The 19,776-nt window shown below is 48.8% G+C and overlaps 1 protein-coding gene and 1 long non-coding RNA gene across 2 annotated transcripts in view; one reads left to right on the forward strand and one right to left on the reverse strand.

Annotated features, from left to right (window-relative positions):
• Positions 1 to 5,786: 5,786 nt before the first annotated feature.
• LOC139049406 (uncharacterized) overlaps positions 5,787 to 19,776 on the reverse strand; it is an 87,529-nt gene continuing 73,539 nt past the window's right edge. Inside the window, exon 3 of the long non-coding RNA XR_011508215.1 lies at positions 5,787 to 5,900. This is a non-coding gene — a long non-coding RNA (uncharacterized lncRNA). The remainder of the gene's footprint in view (positions 5,901 to 19,776) is intronic.
• Positions 12,459 to 14,720, forward strand: LOC139049950 (uncharacterized). The gene has a single exon (XM_070525869.1). The coding sequence runs from the start codon at positions 12,552 to 12,554 to the stop codon at positions 14,100 to 14,102; it is 1,551 nt and encodes a 516-aa protein (XP_070381970.1). The 5' UTR covers positions 12,459 to 12,551; the 3' UTR covers positions 14,103 to 14,720.

Genomic DNA, 19,776 nt, shown 5'->3' on the forward strand with positions numbered 1-19,776 from the left:
TGCAATGCCGAGATGGTGAGTCAATTTTTTTACTTAGTTTTTTATTCCGTTGTCTTCAACAGTGACTTGAGGATGTTCCAGGTCTTGCGGTCGCCTAGAGTGGCCTGAAGTATGTCACACACCTGGTTCTGCCGTATCCTTAGTAGCTCCGCAACGCGCCTTTTCAGGACTATGTTCCGTTTCTGTTTTTCGCCATGTACCCTTAAGGCTTCTACGAGCTTCCTGCCTCTGAAGAAAGCACGGATCCACTGCCGGATCTGTGGTCAGTTGAATTTTTTGGCACATTTTTTTTCCTTTTCTGTGATGAATTCGGCGCATTCTTTGAGGTCTTCGGTAGTTGATGCGGGGACTTCTTTTGGAAGGTCCCTGATATTTGCCTTACCGGATAATAGGGGTGATCTCCTGTAAGCCACTTTTCTGTGTACCACGTGATCGTACAGATATGGTACATTTTTTAGTGTTTCTTTGAGTACTCTCAACTATACCATGAGTATTCTCGCTGTGAATGTGAGATCCGGGGTTGGTGTCCTCTGAGACACTCTCCAGTCCATGTATGGCTGTTCGGGTCGTTCTAAGTTCAGTGATGCAATCAAGGAGTGCAGATTTTGGGGTAGTTGGTTAATTCCAGCAATTGAGGTCATAGCGCTGGATTCACGCTTACCAGAAAGACGACAGGACGTGCACCAAGATGTAGGCGAGCGCATGTCCTGTCGTCATTTTTGTTTATATGAATCCAGCGCTATGACCTCAATTAGCTGATGATAGTGTGTTGTGTCGTGGACATTCGTTCCCTTCTTGTCCGTCATGTGATAGCACTAAGCCATGTTGCAGGCGTTAAAGCCCCCCACCACCATGAGCTTGTGCCCTCTCACATATTTGCCTTTTCTCAGCGAGGCATCGAAGCTGGTGAAAGATTCCCTCGGAGAGCTGTAAATGTTGAAGATATAAAGCCTTTCATTCCTCTACCTCCTGCAAAGTATCTCCATGAAGGTGTGTTTGATGTGAGTGTTAATGTGATGCTGTTGCGTAGCTCGTGCGTTTTGTGTTACCTTTTCTGTGCGTGCCTTGCGTTCCACTATCTGAATTTCGTACTCTCTGATTCTGATTCCTTCTGTTTGAGTTTCTTGCGGGGCCTAATTCTTTTGAGTAGTAAATTGCAACAGTTTCTGTCTTTTGGTTCCGGTGGATCTACAGTTTTATTGCCATGTCTTGATTCTTGTTCGGATGTATTTCCTCTTATCCTCGCGTGTGATATGTTGGCTTTCTAAGATTTCCCTTATGCATGCTTCTCCGACTGGGTAAGTCGGCTTCTTTCAGATTTCCTCAGATGTTTTCTCCAAAGCTGATGTGCGTTCCCCTACGGCTGAAGTCTTGTTGACATGGGCGATGTTGTACATGTTGTTGTTGTACATGGGCGATGGGCGACATGGGCGATGTTGTACATGTTGTACATGTTGTACGATGTTGTTGACATGTCGAGAGTTGTACTGAGTTGTCCGAGTATTCCCGTTAGGGTCACAATAGCCTGTTGTCGTTACTGCTTCAGGATAGGTTCGAAGGTTACTTGGTGCTGGGAGTTCTGTTTTATTTCTAGTCGTCTTTCAATGGTTTTCAAGTTGCCTGTTGAAGGTTTGCTCGTCCTTGCGTCTTCTGACCAACTCATGCTTTAGGTTCTCATGTTCCTTGTGTCGCTTCTCGACTTCGTGTTCCTCTGGCCTTTGTGTTGCGGGTCCCCGAGAAGAGGTATGCATAGCTCACTGTTTTTATGGCGACCTTGACCTCGATCAGGAGCGTCATCTTTCCCCAGATGTGGGCATTTCTCTCGGCGTGCTGGGGAAGCTGTTATCGGTAGTGCCCGATAGAGTATGTCAAAATTCCGAGTCTTCGTCAATGGACGAGGACAGTGGTCATTTCTTCTGCGGTTGTTCTTTGAATTGTTGATTGCTCACACAGTAACAAACATAAAAAGCAATCACATACCAGCTAGCACGAACAGTATCCTGTGAAAAAATTAAAGGGATGGGCGAGACTGTGTACAGAACCGGAGACGAACAGGAGCGCAAGACTCGAGGTCCTGGGGTCCGCAGAACCGGTGCCTCACCCTGGGCCAACGGTTAGCGCCAGAAGGTGGTGCTGCTGCAGGTCTTTGATGCGCACACTCGCTTGCCTTAATTTCAGAAAAGGCGCCTGCAGTGGTTCCATTGCAGAGGCAACATGCGGACGTGGGGGCAATGTGCCTGCTTATAAACGCGTGCTGGAGCATTTTCGCTCAGGTACGTGTCTCGGACGAGGGCAACCTTGGATGGAGTTCACCAAGCATGTGCAGATTGGCAAGCTCAGTCACTGAACACGCTATTGGAGCCGTGTTTTAAGGTCCGTCCAGCAAGCCAACAACAAAGGGCTAACAGTGGACCGGCTGCCGTCCAAATCTGTGGTGGTTTACGTGCATTTACGCATGTGTAACTTGTGTGCGACAATCTTTCATTTTCATAGTTCAAGTGTGGTTCTTCGCACGACGCGTGAACATCGCACGAGCATCCTATCCATTTAAACCTATAAAAATAAAGAAAGTTTGCCGCATTCTAGGAGGACCGCTTGTCGAGTGCCACTGGTTTCTCTTCGAGTCATTTAGTTGGATTATTGCCGCATGGCACACAAATTTTTCGACAGCATTTTTGGGTAGCTGATTAAGCGGACCGGCTCCAAGAATTACTTTAAGAATTCGCATCGCCTTAACTAGTTTCACTCAGTAGAATGGCTTGTTTCAACGGAAACGCTATAAACTTTCATCGAATGCAAATATGGCAGGCTGTCAAATATCAGGAAACAGCTTCTCCATTCGCGACTACCAGAATAGTTCAGAGCTCTTCTACCAAAGACGACTTTCTGCAGTGTCGAAACAATCAGTGGCAACCAATCTTTCGAAGCCCGAGAGCGAGGCCATGATGCTCCTTTGCACACTTTCTAGCATGGTGCATCTGCTCTGGTCATGAACATCCTACGCTTTTCTCACATAATTCTTTTCTTCCACTAGCCATGCGCTGTTGGTGCATATTGCATCAGCAAGACTCGGCGCATTGCCGCATTATTTTGCTTTCAGTCTTTTTGTTCATGTATATGGCACTTATACCAATTGCCGTCCCTTCCTTTTTAACGCCGTTTTTTCTCAGCAAAAGTGGCAGCCCTAATTAGACTAGGTAGTTTAATGCTTCTCGAAACGGACAGGGACGCAGCATATCGTAGTGCCAATTTAGAAGCCAATAGATGCCCACCAAGACAGCAAGCCACCAAGAATTTATCAAGTCAGCTTAGTTATCGAAGCGTGCGAAGACATTTAAAATAACAATTTCGGAAACATGTCCCTGCACTATCAACGAAAGATTATCATAAAAAATCATCATCCTCATCGTTGTCATCATCAGCCTATCTTATACGCACTGCCGGACGAAGGCCTTTCCCTGTGATGTCCAATTACCCCTGTCCCCCGAGATTCCTCATTTATTCGCCCCACCTACTGCGCCCCCCTTTTCTTGCCACCTTGCCACCCATTCTGTAACCCTAATGGCCCACTGGTAATCTAACCTGCGCATTACATGACTTTCCCAGCTACATTTTCTTCGTGATGTCAATTAGAATATCGGCTACCCCGTTTGCTCTCCGATCCAAACCGCACTCTTTCTGTCACCTAACCTTACGCCTACCATTTTTTCGTTCTATCACTCGTTGCGCGGGCGTTTACGTGTTGTTGAGCTTCTTTGTCAGTCTCCACTTCGCTACATATGTCAGCACCGGTGAAATGCACTGATTGTACAGCTTTGTTTTCAATAATAATGAAAAATTTCCTGTCAGAATCTGGCAGTGTCTGTCGTACGCGTTCCAACCCATCTTTATTCTTTTGTGAATTTCCTTCTCATGATCAGGGTTTCCTATGAGTAATTGACCTAGTTAAACGTACTCCTTCACATACACTTGAGGCTAACTGGCAATACTAAAGTGTAGCTCTCTTCGCCGGCTATTCATCATTAGCTTTCTCTTCCGCATAATATTCTTCAACCCCACTGTTACACTTTCTCTGCTAAGGTAATCTTACCAGAGAAACTGAGGTGTGAAGTGAGAAAGCGAGGTGTGTGTGAAGTGAGAAAGTAATGTGAGCAATCTTCAAACTGAAGATTGCTCAAATATTCGTAGTTGATGCTCACTCCAAAGCCTTCCGTGTTTCATAGCTTGAATACTTCTTCCAAGCACACAGTGAATAGCATTGGCGAGATTCTGTCGGCTTGTTTGATCCCTTTTTTATAGGTATCTTCCTACTTGTGTAGAAATAAGCTGGGTGTGGAAGCTATGTAGATATTTGCGAAGATATTTACGTAAGCCTCCTGGACGCCTTGATTACGTAATCGCTTTATGGCTGCTGGTATCTCCACTGAATCAAATATCTTTTCGTAATCTACGAAAGCCATATAGAGAGGCTCATTGTACACTGGGGATTTCTCAATTGCCTGATTAATGACATGGATCTGATCCATTGTAGAGTATCCCTTCCTGAAGTCAGCCTGCTGGCTTTGTTTAATAAAGTCCATTGTTGCCCTTATTCTAAGTGAAATTATATTAGTGAGTATCTTATATAATACTTGGAGTAAGCTGAATGGCCTATAATGTTTCTTTAATTTAACGTCTCCATGTTTTATGGATGAGTATAATGTCGGCATTCTTTTAGTTCTCTGGGAAAATGGCGCGCTACGAAAGATAAGATAAAATGAAGCAACAGTTTGACTTGCACTGGTTGCTTTGTTTGCGTTATATTGTGTTTTGTAAAGGGACCAACCTAGCGTAATGTGACTAGAAGGAAAAATAAATATTTTCATATGCAATTTTTTTATACCCAGCTTACCATTGATAAATATACGGTATATTCGCACTTCACACAGTTTTTTAAACACTAATTCTGGAAACGTTACTTCAATTAAATATCTGCACACAAATTACCATGGACATATCACGACCGAAAGTGGCCCGGCTTCTCCCGTGCTACCAAACATATATTTTCGTTCTTCAGGGAGCTGCACACAACGCAAGTCCCCATTAGATTGCGTGAAGAAAGAAGCCCGACAAAAGATTCATATAGGCACCCAGATGTGTCTAAAAAAGGTTGAACAGCCAATAGCGCTTCGCTGTACCGCGTGTGTTGTGTGGAAAGCTGAACAAATAATGACACTGCTGCTTTTTTATTTCACGTCGTAATGATGAAGTGTAGAAATAGTAAACTGGATTTGTATTGACGACTTTCTTCAATTTTTAATGCAAATTTGTTTCTCAATGGTTTTTTAATGTAAGGATGTTTGTCAATAAGCAGTTAAGTAAAATGGCCAGTGCAATTAGCTAACTCATTATTCTCATGATTTTACGAGTGAGGTCCGCTGGTGCAAGTAATTCATCTGCAGTAACATCATTCGGGAAAAAAAGTGTGCAGAATTTCTTCTAAAGTTGTAAGAAATTATGAAATAGCACACAGAAAGAAACACGGAGTGCATATTTGTAGGGCTACAAATATAAACTTTTAGTTGCATGCAGTTGCACTGTTTTAAAAGTGTTGCTCAATATTCACACATTCGCACCGATCAATGTGAGAGGTTTAGAACAGGATTGGTTTAACACGATTACGAGCACCGCTTTTTACGGTATGTTGCTTTGGATTGTGTATATTTGTTTGAGACAAGATGTGCGTGGTCATCTCAGTTGATGTATAGAACGTACCTGAAGAAATACAGGCAGAAAGCAACACTTACCACATTGTGTTTTGTATGGGGTATAAGTTTGACTCTTAAAAAGACATAACTTGATTTCATTGTTCCCACACCGCTTCTTATCCTTTATACACAAGGAAATCCGCATTTCTTGTGCTGGAAGAGAACACAGCTTTACTCTCAAAACATGGTTTTATTGTCATCAGTATTTTCGTCAAAAATAGAGTTGTTAGAGTAAGCTTTTCGCAAGTCCACAAGGCAGGCAAGGTCACGTGGGAGAAAATAGCGTTACTCACTTTACTGCGACGCTATTTATCAAGCGAACTTATTTGCAGTCAATTCGAAAAGCAAGCATCACCAGTGAAAACATTCAAGAGCAGATTTGTTCAAACTTACACAAATTTTTTTTCAAACCTCCCACATTTCCGCAAACTGCTGAGATTTAGGACTGCCGCCTACAGTAACCCAGTGAATATGACATCGCACTGCTGAGCTCGAGCTCGCGGAATGGATCCCATACGCTGCGGCCACAGGTTCATGTAGGCGTAATGCAAAATGCGCCTCTGTTTAGATTTAGGCGAAAAACACAGACTCCCAAATGGTCAAATTTTTCAGGAGTATTCAGTAATGGCCTCATTTATAATGAGCTCGTCGTTTTTACTCGTATAATCTGTGAGTATAACAAAAATGAAATCTACCTGTGTGATGATTTGTGAAGCATGTTAAAGCCGTAGTAGTACATTTTGTCTGCTCCTCCTTTGTGTGTCTGTGTACGCTGCTGCTACGCCATAATTGTTGCCATGTACCAAAAATTGCACAAGCTGAAGGCAAATACACTGCCGAAAATTATATATTATTGTATGCTCCAGCTAGGTTTGCTCAACGCACGCAGTGTTCTTTGTAAGGTACAGTTCTTTGAAGATATATTATGGGTCTTATCATCCACCTGTTTTAGTGATCACAAAAGTCTCGCTACATTCTCATCTGCAAAATTATGAAATAGTGCCGCCTTTCTACACCGTAATGTATAGTCACGGGGTGGCAGAATTGCAATTGAGATCGAAAACTATAACTTTGCCAGCTTATATTGCAAGAATATAACCCTGGGTGGTGTTTGTGGACCTCCGTATGCTCCTCCTTAATACATGGAAGCGCAATACAATTACTTGTTGCAAGCTACCAGTTCGTATTGATGCATTCTTATAACTCGTCATTTCAACTTACCAGGCAGTAACTGGTCCATTCTTACTCATGACCGCAAGGATTTTAAAAATGCCGAGCCACTACTACTAGCTGTGTTTACCTTTTCCTTAAGCCAACTGGTTTCCGACGGTGCCAGGATTTCTAGTTCTGTTCCTGACCTTGCATTTGTAAGCAGCTCGCTCCTAGACGGCTCTGTTAGTGTCAAAGATAGGACATCTGACCCCAAGTTACTCGTTTTAGTGTGTCCTATTTCTGTCTCGCTATCACCAGTTAAACCTTCCGACACTTATATCAGGGACAAATGCCTTTATCAGAGACCACAAGCATGCGCATGATGATCGAACCGAAATGCAAGATTAAACGCTGCTGTAAACGTATTGACAAGGAACCATGTCCAGGTATAGTACACACTTTTCAGGACAAATGCACGTAGCAAAAAACAAATTTTTTTCTTACGCTCTGTAATCTTACATGCTAGAACAACTCGAAAAATTATGGCGCCATTTGTGAAAAGATGAAAACGATGTCACATAGACGAAAGCATTGGGCGTAGGTGTTGATTTTCCATGTGTAATTTCTAAAAAAAATCTACGCAATCTTCCGGTCCGTTTTTGCGCTGATGACGTCGCACGCACACAGGCCATCTTATGCTCTTCTTAAACCGCTGCCTGATGTAAACATAAGCATAGATGGCATTTGAAATTTTTCGCGTAAATTTTATATAAAAATCACCCAGTCATGACGAAATATTTAACGTATTTTTAACAGATATGTGACCTGGGGGCAGAACATTTGCATACTATATTGCTGTGGGTCAATTGTTACGCGAATGTAGAAGAATGTGCTGAAGTGTAGGTTTGACGAGAGAAGGACCAAGTGAGATCTACCGTCCAGAAGGTTTATTGTTGCTGCCCTATATTTAGTCTCCTCGTACGTAATGTAAATAAACCAATTTTTCTATTATCTCCCCGTAACATCTTGGTGGAAAAGCTGGGTACATCACGAGCCCATCATGGAACTTCGCAGCGGACACTTAGTGGGCCATTCGATCTTGTCGACTGAGAGTCCCCCTGATTCGGTTTCGGCTACCACAACACCGATTAGCCTTGACCCAACTCCGAGATCCTCGCTCCTTTTCTGGCACTGACACCACGGGCGTCAAAGACAGGCTAATCGAATACGAATGAGTCAGCAAGCACAACCGATGGGACATGACTAAAATGCAGGCTAATATCACCTATTACCTCAAAAGAACTGCCCGTGTTTGGTTTCAAATACACGATGAGGAATTGTCCAATTGGGACACCTGCAAGTAAAAGCTGCAGGAACTATTTCAAGAGCCACTTGGGCGGCCAGGATACCACCAAGCAGAAACATTCATGCCGTGCCCAAACATCTACTGAACCGTTCGTTCTTTACGTTCAAGATGTATTAGCATTCTCTCGGCGGGTCAACGACAATATACCTGAAGCTCACAAAGTCAGCCACATTCTTGAAGGCATCACTGACGACACCTTTAATTTACTAGTGTATAATTACTGCTCGACCGTCGATGACATTATAGGAGAGTGCAATTCGTTCACACTTCGTTCGGCTCCCTAGTACCACCGCTACCTCATCGTGTGAAGATTTTCAGCCGCCTGGTGCCGCAAACTTACTGCGTCTTGTCCGGGGCGGGATTGAGGCTCCGTCTTCGTCGGTTCCTCAGCACCGTTGTTACGATGAGCCCCGCCCTGGAGTATCTTTGATTCAAGCTGTTATACGCGAAGAGTTGATAAAAGCGGGCATATGTCCCATCTGTGCACAGCGTCAGCAATTACGTTCAACTTCCCCGCCCACAATCGACTTACCTCGGAGACCACAACCCAAACCAGTCGAGCACACATGACGACAATTCAATATGTTTTAAATGCAATTGAGTGTGTAATATTTACCATCACTGGTCGCTATGGTTGATTTCCATCTCCTCGTCGCGCGTACACTTGCCGCCTACGAAGAGAGCCGGTCCTCGCCCTTTTACGCCCTCAATGACCCGCTGTACTATAATATTGCTGCTCCGACTCCACGCTGCGGCTATCACTCGCTGTCCCCACAGGACCGGATTTCTCCCTCACCAATTGCCCGTCACTCGCCGTCGCTATACCCTCACTGCCCCACTTTCAAAAAACTGACCAGGGCAGCTCCCGGAAGTGATGCTGCATTTGCCAACCAACCCAAAAACCCTCTTTTGATCCTGGCCACCTGAAAAATCTTCTGGGTGTAAAAGTGGATCGCGTGCCTGTTTTGGTGCACATAGACATGGGGAAAAATGATTGGTTATGAGCGCGTGCCTTTCTCGTCGTCTTCGCAAGGTTCTAATGCCCACGGCGTCGCCTGTCGTTCCTGTTCCCGACGGCGGTACATGTTGCGTCATTGGCATGTGTACTTCATCTGTAAGCTTCGCTAGCCACTAGATCTCAGTTCTATTCCCCATTCTGCACCAGCGTTCACACCAAGTCATCTACGACCATGACTTTCTGAGTACTCATTCTGCCCTCATCGAGTTCTCTTCAGGATTTTTGCAGCTGGAACTCCGTTCTGTGCCCGATCTGACCACCTAGTCACCGCCGCATTTATGTATCACCAAGTTTGTTCGTCTTCGACTAGCTACCGTGACGTATGCAACACTGAGCTCAAATCCCGCGGTTTGTCACGACAACTACGTGATCTCTCCTTCCCTGGGTGCCATCTGACAAGGTGTGTAGCCGTGCCTCACTCTGTTGTAACTGTCCCCGCGAACAGGGAATGTATCCCCAGCCTTAACTTTAGACGCACACCACAATTGCTTCGCGAAGGTATTGTATCGTTTGTAGTGTCGACAGAGTAACAGCCTGGACAAGTTCTCAGCAAACGAAGACACCCCAGCATTTCAACACAACTCATTCAACACTTTCAGCACAACTCTCCCAGCAGTCCGGGAGAGTTGTGCGAAGTCGTCAGCCCTGAAGCAACTCTCCAGGTGACTGACCGTCTTCTAGCGGACTGCTCCTGTAAGCGAGTAATCCAAGCCACAAATTATCGTTCATCTGTGACGTCTTCTTTAAAATTCGCTTTACTATTTCAACGCCTTTTTCTGCGAGGCCATTCGAGCGAGGAAACCACGGGCTTGACGTAATGTGTTTAAAATCGTACTTCTTGGCAAACAGTGAAAACTCATGACTCGCAAACTGCGGACCATTTTCTGTGCACACTTCAATAGGTATTCCATACCGTGCAAACACTGCGCTGAGCTATTGCACAACTGTGGCCGTCGTTGTATCACTAAGAAGTTCCACCTCCGGAAAGTTGGATAACGCGTCAAAAACACACAGGTACGATTTTCCGGCCAAATGAAAAATATCAACACCTACTCGGTACCATGCATGTTCAGGCAGTGGGCGGTCCATGAGCGGTTGACTTTGCTACCGATATGCATACTTCTGACAGACTGCACACCTCTTGATGTGTGCTTCAATGTCAGCATTGAGACCAGGCCAAAACAGCAGCTTACGTGCTCGTGATTTGCATTTATTTATTCCAAAGTGGCCTTCGTGAATTATTCGAAGTAGCTCAGGGTGCATGCTAGACGGTATCACCACCTTGCATCCATTAAGCAACACACCACTCAAGACAACAAATTCACTTCCGAAGGATTTTAAGTGTCTGTCATATGTAAGTGCCGCGCGTCGCCCCTAGAAGATCGAAGCGGCCACTAAGCGCCGTGAACGACGAGGAAGACAACGGGTGCACGAGCACGGGTGCACGAGCACGGAGCACGAGGGCGCGCTCGCGGTGTTCGATCCAGGCGGGCAGCAGCTCCGAGCTCCTGGGCGGAACGAGGCGAGGGTTCCTGCCAGGCGAGACGTCCGTGGCAAGGCGCGGAGGACCGCGGAGCCGAGCGTGGACGTCCCAGGGCCCCTGCTGCCAGTGCTCGAGACGTTGGCTGACCCGAGGGCCGCCGGTCCCTGAGCTGCCGCACCTGAGCGTGCCGAGCAGCGTTTCAGTCTGGCACAGATGTTGCTGTGCTAGACGAGGTCCTCACGTGTGACCGCCGCACGTGGATCGCGAGCGGCGCACGAGCTGGGCACCGAGGTCGTGCTGGACGTGCTACAGTCGCACGTCGGTCGCGAGCGACGTCCGAGCCGGACATCGAGGACGTGCGGAGCAAGGCGTTCCCTGGCTGCTGCCACTGCGGCGTCCGAGCGTGCCGAGTCTGGGAACCGTGCTGAACGGGGCCCGAGCGTGTGGTCGTCGCGGCCAGCTCCAGCACGGGAGACCGCACGGTGCCGTGACCAGCGAACTGTGAGCCGCGCAACCCGGGACTGTCTCAGCCCGTGGACACACGGACTGCAGTTTCTGTATATATTCTGGCTGCACTCTCTGTACATATTCATATGTTAAAGCTTGCTTTGAGTTTTATAAACGCGTATAAATGACTCTCTGTCTTTCTTCCGCCTCACTGCGCACTAGCGAAAGTGCCGAACATTCCTAATCACCACAATTTCTGGCGTCCGCGACAGGACTAAGCTCTAGTTCCATCCTTAAGAGCCGCATTTCGCTTGTGTGCAGTGGTCGGAAATGGACTGGGAGAAATTTATTCCGACAGGCAAGGAGCTTGGCTTGTCCGGTAAAGAATTAAGAGAGTGGATTGACCAGCAGCTTAATAGAGAACGCGATAAACGTGCTGAGGACAGGGAAGCAGCGCGAGTAGCCCACGAACAGGAGATCGCTCGACTGACGGCGGAACGAACTTTGCTAGAGACTAGATGTCGTCTTGCAGAGCACGCGTCTGGGACGGTCGAAACCGGAAGCGAACGCGCGGAAAACAGCGGTGAAGCCTTTAGAAGTCCCCACAAGCTTATTCCTCCCTACAACGAGAGCCGCGACGAACTCGACGCGTACATACAGCGCTTCGAGCGGGTAGCCACGAGCCAAGGATGGCCAAGCGACAGGTGGGCGCTGTCATTAAGCTTGTGTTTATCAGGCGAAGCCCTGAGCGTGATCGGACGCATGGCTGCGGAGGATGTCACAGATTATCAAAAGCTGAAGCAAACTTTATTGCAAAGGTTCCGGTATACGGAAGAAGGATACCGTCAAAAGTTTCGGGAAACAAAGCCTGAGAATTCCGAGACAGGGCGGCAGTTTGCTGGTCGACTGCTTGGGTACTTCGATCATTGGCAGCAGATGGCAAAAACAGAGAAAACATATGACGGATTAAGAGATAAGATTGTTTCTGAACAGTTCTTGCTACGTTGCGATGAGAGGCTCGCCATCTTCCTGAAAGAGCGAGGATGCCGCGGCCTCGACAAGCTAGCCGAAGCTGCTGACCATTATTTGGAGGCGCAAAACCTGACAAACCTCGCCAGAGGAAAAGAAGAGAGAGGGATTAGTAAAATAGCCCTGCAAAGCAAGAACTCCGAAACAGAGGCCAGGAGAGGAAAGGTTGAGTGCTTCCTATGTGGCAAGCAAGGACACCGTGCTGCAGATTGTTGGACGCGGTCAAAAGGACCGAAGTCCTTGTCTTGCTGGAAATGCACGAAATATGGACATAAAGCTGACGAGTGCCCGAACATAAACGGCAGCAACATGGAGGCGTCTAGTGCCATTGCTGGCTGCGACCGGATACCTGCCGGCCGGTACGAGGCAAGTCCGGCTCCTACCACTAAATCTGAGGAGAAAACGAGGCCCCCTGTAAAACCATATGGAGAAGACATCTGTCTTGGTCTTCAGACGCAAGAGATGCCGACGGTAAGCGGATATCTCAATGGACACCCTGTGTCGGTGCTGAGAGATTCCGGCTGCAGTACTGTGGTTGTCAGGCGTTCGATGGTGCCGGAAAAGAATTTCACCGGTATCACGCGTACCATTTACCTTCTGGACGGTTCGTTTAAGCGGCTTCCAGAGGCAAAGGTCTATGTAGACTGCCCCTTCTTCCGAGGAAGGACACTGGCACTCTGCATGGAAAGGCCACTCTATGATGTTGTTCTTGGGAACATCGACGGGGTGCTCTACCCTACTGATTTCAATCCACCACATGACCTGTCTGACGTGTCAAAGCGGCACAAAGACTCGGCGACAGCAGAGGAGCCTGTTCGGCACCAAAGCGTGTGCCCGGATAGAGCTACCGTGAGTGCTGCGTCAAACCCTGCAACTGTGTCGACTGAGGCAACCAAGCAGGAGACGGACCCGTCTACGGAAGCAAAGGATGAAGGTGCTACGGAAAGAGATGGAGAAGGCCAGGCGGGCAAGAGACGAGCGTCCACACGGGCTAATGGGCGTGTGAGTGAAGACAGTCTCGGTCGCCGTCGCAAGCGGCGCAAGCCCAGGAAGGAAACGGAGAGACACAGCAAAAGTGTGCCCGAGGGCATTGACCGGAAAGGAGGAACTCCATGTCGGGGTGGGCTCCGTTCTTACCAACGACGCGTCCCTCGGGACCATTCAGACACAAGGTCACACATTGATGTTGCTGAAAGCATCCCCGAGTCACATTGTTACGTCTCGGCTGATGACACGTGCAAGTGTTCATTGTACATTGGGAACATGTCAAGCCAGGTGACCAAGGATGAAGTTCGTGCCCTGTCAGATTCCATCCGCAGTGTCCGCTTTGTAAACAGGCACAGTGCATTCCTGGATTTTGAGAGCCCAGAAGTGGCTACTGCACAGCTGGAGCTCCTGCGCAGCAAGCAGCTCAAGGGGAAGCCAGTGCAGGTGGAACCTACCAGACCCCGGAGCAGTTCCACATACAAGCCAGACCGCCTGCTGTATGTGCGAGGGGTTCCTGATGACAAAGGCATGGATACCCTTGGATCCCTATTTCCTGATGCCTTGCTCATTGACCGCCTTGAAGGCAAAGTGCTGCTGAGATTCAAGGACCATGAAAGTGCCATAAGTGCCATAAAACAAGTTATTGCTCGTGATGGGACAAACTACAAGTTCAGTGTCATAATATATGGTACGCGGGAGTGGAAACATAAACATACGAAGACAGTGCGCCGTGCGGGGGCGAAGAGGACAGTGAATCTTGGCAAATACCCGCAAGAGAGTCATCATCATCATCATCGACGCCGGCTTGGGAGCGTCGGCAGTGGCGCCTCAAAAAGCGTGGCGCGAGAGTGTGGCCCGTGGCCCGTGGCGTGAGCAGTGCGCGAGGTTCGGCGGTCGACGGAAAGCAGCTTCCTCGCTGGGCGTCTGGCCCATAGGAGCTATCGCCGGCCGCGCCAATACGCCACACCTGAAGCAACACTGTCGCCCGCTGGGAGGTTACCTCGCCCCGCTCTTCCGCTGGGCACTGGTCCAGGAGGGCTGGCGGTCCGGAACCGGGGCGCTCGAGCGTTCGGGTGAGCGGCCACGGGGCTACCCCACCAGCTGTGGACGCGACCCGGAGACTGCGGCCGGTTACCTGAGCCCCGCGAGGCGGTCCGACCCGGCCGTCCAACCCGGCTGTCCGACCCAGCTGTCCGATCCGGCCGTTCTACACGGCTGTCCAACCCGCCGGCCGACCCTGTTGTCCGACCCCGCTGGTCACGGCTGTCCGACCCGCCGGCCGACACTGTTGTCCGACCCCGCTGGCCAGCATCGGTTCAACGAGGTCTCAGACACGGTGACATACGCTTCCGCCGGAACTGTAGGCCAATCATAACCCACCGAGCCATAGATATAGTGCATGTCGCCTATGAGGCATTTTGGGACATTGTCACTTGTGTGTGCCGTTATCTGTGTCGTGTACGTCAATACAAGTCTGATGTGTGTTTTTGCTTTCGCGTGCTGCTTCTCCCTTTTCTGGAGTGATCCGGCCCAATAACATCACATTCAGCTTTGCTAGTGTTCGTCCTAGATGGAACCGCCGATGTCCACCCCGAACAGTGTGGCGCGAAGGGTAGCGAAAATGTACAGGATAGCGAAAATGTAGGCTCTGACTACGTGAGTCGAATGTGAATTACAGCGTGAAGTGTGCTACTGCATTTATTGCGTTTGTGAACACTTCAGGAACAACTACTGCGCGTGTGGAAAGACTTTTTGCATGTGAACACATGGCGCCTTACAGACTGTGAACTTTGACCATGTACGTGCTTTGGAAAGTTGTTTTCATGAAACAACTTCTTAAAGTGGGGGGTGAAATGTCATATGTAAGTGCCGCGCGTCGCCCCTAGAAGATCGAAGCGGCCACTAAGCGCCGTGAACGACGAGGAAGACAACGGGTGCACGAGCACGGGTGCACGAGCACGGAGCACGAGGGCGCGCTCGCGGTGTTCGATCCAGGCGGGCAGCAGCTCCGAGCTCCTGGGCGGAACGAGGCGAGGGTTCCTGCCAGGCGAGACGTCCGTGGCAAGGCGCGGAGGACCGCGGAGCCGAGCGTGGACGTCCCAGGGCCCCTGCTGCCAGTGCTCGAGACGTTGGCTGACCCGAGGGCCGCCGGTCCCTGAGCTGCCGCACCTGAGCGTGCCGAGCAGCGTTTCAGTCTGGCACAGATGTTGCTGTGCTAGACGAGGTCCTCACGTGTGACCGCCGCACGTGGATCGCGAGCGGCGCACGAGCTGGGCACCGAGGTCGTGCTGGACGTGCTACAGTCGCACGTCGGTCGCGAGCGACGTCCGAGCCGGACATCGAGGACGTGCGGAGCAAGGCGTTCCCTGGCTGCTGCCACTGCGGCGTCCGAGCGTGCCGAGTCTGGGAACCGTGCTGAACGGGGCCCGAGCGTGTGGTCGTCGCGGCCAGCTCCAGCACGGGAGACCGCACGGTGCCGTGACCAGCGAACTGTGAGCCGCGCAACCCGGGACTGTCTCAGCCCGTGGACACACGGACTGCAGTTTCTGTATATATTCTGGCTGCACTCTCTGTACATATTTATATGTTAAAGCTTGCTTTGAGTTTTATAAACGCGTATAAATGACTCTCTGTCTTTCTTCCGCCTCACTGCGCACTAGCGAAAGTGCCGAACATTCCTAATCACCACAGTGTCCCAGTGACTGGAAATTGCTTTCGAAGCAATGAATGACTTGACTCAAGTAGTCGTCCTTGCTAGTTTCTTCTGCCAAGCGCTTCAAAGTTTCCTCGCTGACAAGTGATGACAAAAGGCTTACCGCGTGAACTTCCACGTCATCGTCGATGTTTGCTTCTGGGCTTTCGACGGACGCTCGAGACAGCATGTCAGCGACCACCAAGCGTTTACCTGGTACAAATTGGAGTTTGTAGTGGTATCTAAGCAAGCGAAGAAAAAAATCGCTGCAGTCTGGGCGGCATTTCTTCAATCGGCTTCTGCGAGATAGCTATTAAGGGTCGATGGTCTGTGTCGAGGACAACGTTACGTCCGTACGCAAAATGGTGCAACTTTTCGCACCCGAAGACAACAGCCATAGCCTCTTTTTCTATCTGGGAATATCTACGTTACGCTTCGGTTAAGACGCGTGAGGCATAAGCGATGGGCTTCCAAGAACCCTCATGAAGCTGCCAGAGAGCCGAGCCTATTCCATTTTGCGAAGCTTCGGATGTTATCTTCGTAATCCGTTTAGAATCGAAAATCGCCAGCACAGGATCTTTGCTCAGACTGTCACAAATCATTTTCCATTCTTTCGCGTGGTTTTCCGTCCACTCAAAGGTACGGTCTTTCTTTATCAAGTACCGAAGCAGTTTCGTTCGGTCCGTAATTGATGGCAGGAACTTCGACAAATAGTTTACGACACCGAGCATGCGCTGCACTGCTTGCGTGTCAGTCGGCGGTGGCATACTTAACAGAGGACTGACAAGGGTACGATTTGGGCGTATATGCCGTCTACCGCAATAACGTCGCCTAGAAAAAAAATCTTGCGCACGCCAATGCTGCACTTTTCTGCATTAAACGTTAGACCAGCTTTCTGTGCTGCTTCTAGTACCGCTCGTAACCTCTGATCGTGCTCTTTTCTTGTCGCACCCCACACGATGACGTCATCAACGTACACTCGCACTCCTGGCAGTGTTTCTAATATTTCGCTAAGATTCTTTTGAAACACTTCTGGGGCGGACGCTATACCGAAGGGCAGCTTCAGAAAGCAGTAACAACCGATGGGAGTCGCGAACGTACAGATTGTTGACGTTTCCTCATGCAGCGGTATCTGGTGAAACCCCGAGTTGGCGTCAAGGCGCGAAAAAAATGTGCTCCAGCTAGTTCCGATTCAATATCTTCTCGACGCGGCATCCTGTAGTGCTCGCGCTTGAGGTTGTCATTAATTTTCCTCGGGTCCATGCATAACCGTAGTTTTCAGTCTTTTTTTCTGACAATAACTAGAAGACTCACCCAGTCCGTCGGCTGATCTTGCTTGGCTATAATGAAGGCTTTGACCATGCGGTCAAGTTCTTCGCGCAGAGGCTCTTTCAAGGAAAGGGGCACACGGCAGGCTGTCTGGACGACTGGCACCGCATCTTCTCGAAGAACCATGCGGTATGGTCGCTTGTTACATCCAGTCCCAGAAAAAAGTTGTTGAAACTCTTGGACAACTGCCTCGCTGTTGCTTATTCCGATGTCGTTTACGGTGCGCCAGAACAGTCCAAGCAGTTCGCTGGCTCGCAGTCCAAGTATGGCATGACGGTTCTTCTTCACGATGAAGAAATTAATCTTTGCCGTCTTGCTTCCGACGGCCACCGTGGTAGTCATGACTCCGAGATGCTTGATGACTCCTCCGTCGTAAGATCGTAGAATACAGTTGCTTCTAGCCAAGGGTACTCTCGGCTGCAGTTTTTTGTAGGCAGAAAATGGCACGAGGTTGGCTTGCGATCCTGTGTCAACTTTGAAGTCTATTGTCGTGTCCGCAACTCGCACTCTGACCACCCAGTCACGGTCACACGATCTTCCAACGCTGCTGACAGATGCATCAAGGATGTCAAATTCCTCTTCGCTATTTTCGGTGCTACTCACTTCCCTAACCTGTCTATTCACCTTGCACGGACAGCAAAATGATTCTGCCCTTGGCATTTTCTGCACACTTTGCCAAATGCAGGGCAGCTTCGCGGACCGTGCGTACGTCCACACCTGCGGCACTTGAACATTGCAGGTCGTTCATCGCACCGCTGCTGCTTCGTATGCTCCGGTAGTTTGACAGCGTCAATCTATCTCCGTTCTCGAGACCAGGTTTCGTTTTGCGCGGCACTCATTTCCGCAGCCTTGCATACTTGTTCCGCTGTAGCCAAGGTCAACTTCTTATCCTGCAGCAACGTTTGCCTTACTTTGTCATCATTTGTACCAAAAACTATTTGGTCACGTATGAACGACTCTGCCATGTTGCCAAAGTTGCATGAACGAGACATCTTCCTGAGCTCTCTGACAAACTGTTCAACCGGCTCACCTTGAGCTTGGACGCGTTGCCTAAAGAGGTAGCGTTCGTGCACTTCATTCAGCTGTTCTGGGCAGTAGGTGTCGAACTTGGCTATGACAGTTGCGTAACTTTCCCGGCTCTCATCGTCCCTGAAGGTGAAGTTGTAAATTTCCAGTGCGTCGTCACCTGCCACGGTTAGCAGTAAAGCAATCTTTGAGGCATCCGGTCGAGGCTTCTTGTCGGGCCAAGAAAACCAAGAAAACCAAGAAAAGTTCAAACTTTTGTTTGAAAAGCTTCCATTGCTTACTGATTTCGCCTGTGAAATGTAGCGGCTCTGGTGGCTTCACAAGTTCCATGCTGTTTTACCGTGCCCGAGCACTATGGGCGTGACTTCTGACACCATGTATCGTTTGTAGTGTCGACAGAGTAACAGCCTGGACCAGTTCTCAGCAAACGAAGACACCCCAGCATTTATTCGTGCTCGTTTTATACCCAGTACAGGAAAGGGCACACAAGTGGTGAGCATGCGCCGAAGATGCTACATGCAGGCACATATCATTTCGGCTTCTCTACCTAATACAGGTATCACGCTGGGCAGCATGGCGCCTTTAGATACCCATGACCCACAGGCCCTTACTATCGATTGCCCGCAGTCTTCTGAAAGCCCTGACACCAGCACTTCCCTTGACGCCCGTTTTGACGCAATGATTTCCTCAGACCTTTCAGATACTCAGTCCGACAACCTTCATCGCTAGCTAGCTGCTTACAGCGTCATTTCGATTTTGCTTCACCCCATCTGAGCCAGAAGGACGTTTTGATCCATCCCATCGAAAGTAAGAACACAGGTCCCATCCAGAAGCTCCCTTAAAGGGTTCCTGAAACAATTTTGGCAATTTTGTGCAATCGTACTGAGTCGTGAGAGTAGGTTCTTCTTATCATTAATTAGCGCATCTAAGGGCTCCGCGTAAAACGCGTCATTTATTATAAGGTTTTAAATAGGTATATCATTGCCAAGCGCAGCTCGGCTAATTTTTCAGCCACCGCTACCCATTTGGCGTAAATTGCCCTAATGACGTCGGTAGGGCGAGCTGCCCGATTGGCTGCCTAGGGCGACTCATGGATAATTTTTTTAACTTTATGGCGAAAAATGTTCTTAATAGTTGGAACGTTAGTTCATTTGTCTCTATAAAAAGAAGGCAACAGAAGAGGGTACAGAAGAACAATTTCTCAGTATATTTAAGCACTTCCGGCTCACAGCAAGTGTCATCTGCTTGTGTTAAAACATGCTCTGTCTTGATGAGAGCTCCGCAGTCAGTGTGGGTCTGTCTTTTCGTGAGCACCATGAATCGCCTTTTTTGCTTTGTGGGCTGTAAACGTACAGACTGCCAATGTGTCCAGCTGCAACATCTTGTCCCTCTGCAATGCAGCATACGAGCAAAGCGGCTGCAGTGCATCGGAATATCGGTATCCCATCAGCCACATCATTTTCATGTTTGTGGCTGTCATGTTACACCGGAACATTACTA

Source organism: Dermacentor albipictus, chromosome 9 (genome assembly GCF_038994185.2).
Source record: "Dermacentor albipictus isolate Rhodes 1998 colony chromosome 9, USDA_Dalb.pri_finalv2, whole genome shotgun sequence".
Classification (NCBI taxonomy): Eukaryota; Metazoa; Arthropoda; class Arachnida; order Ixodida; family Ixodidae; genus Dermacentor; species Dermacentor albipictus.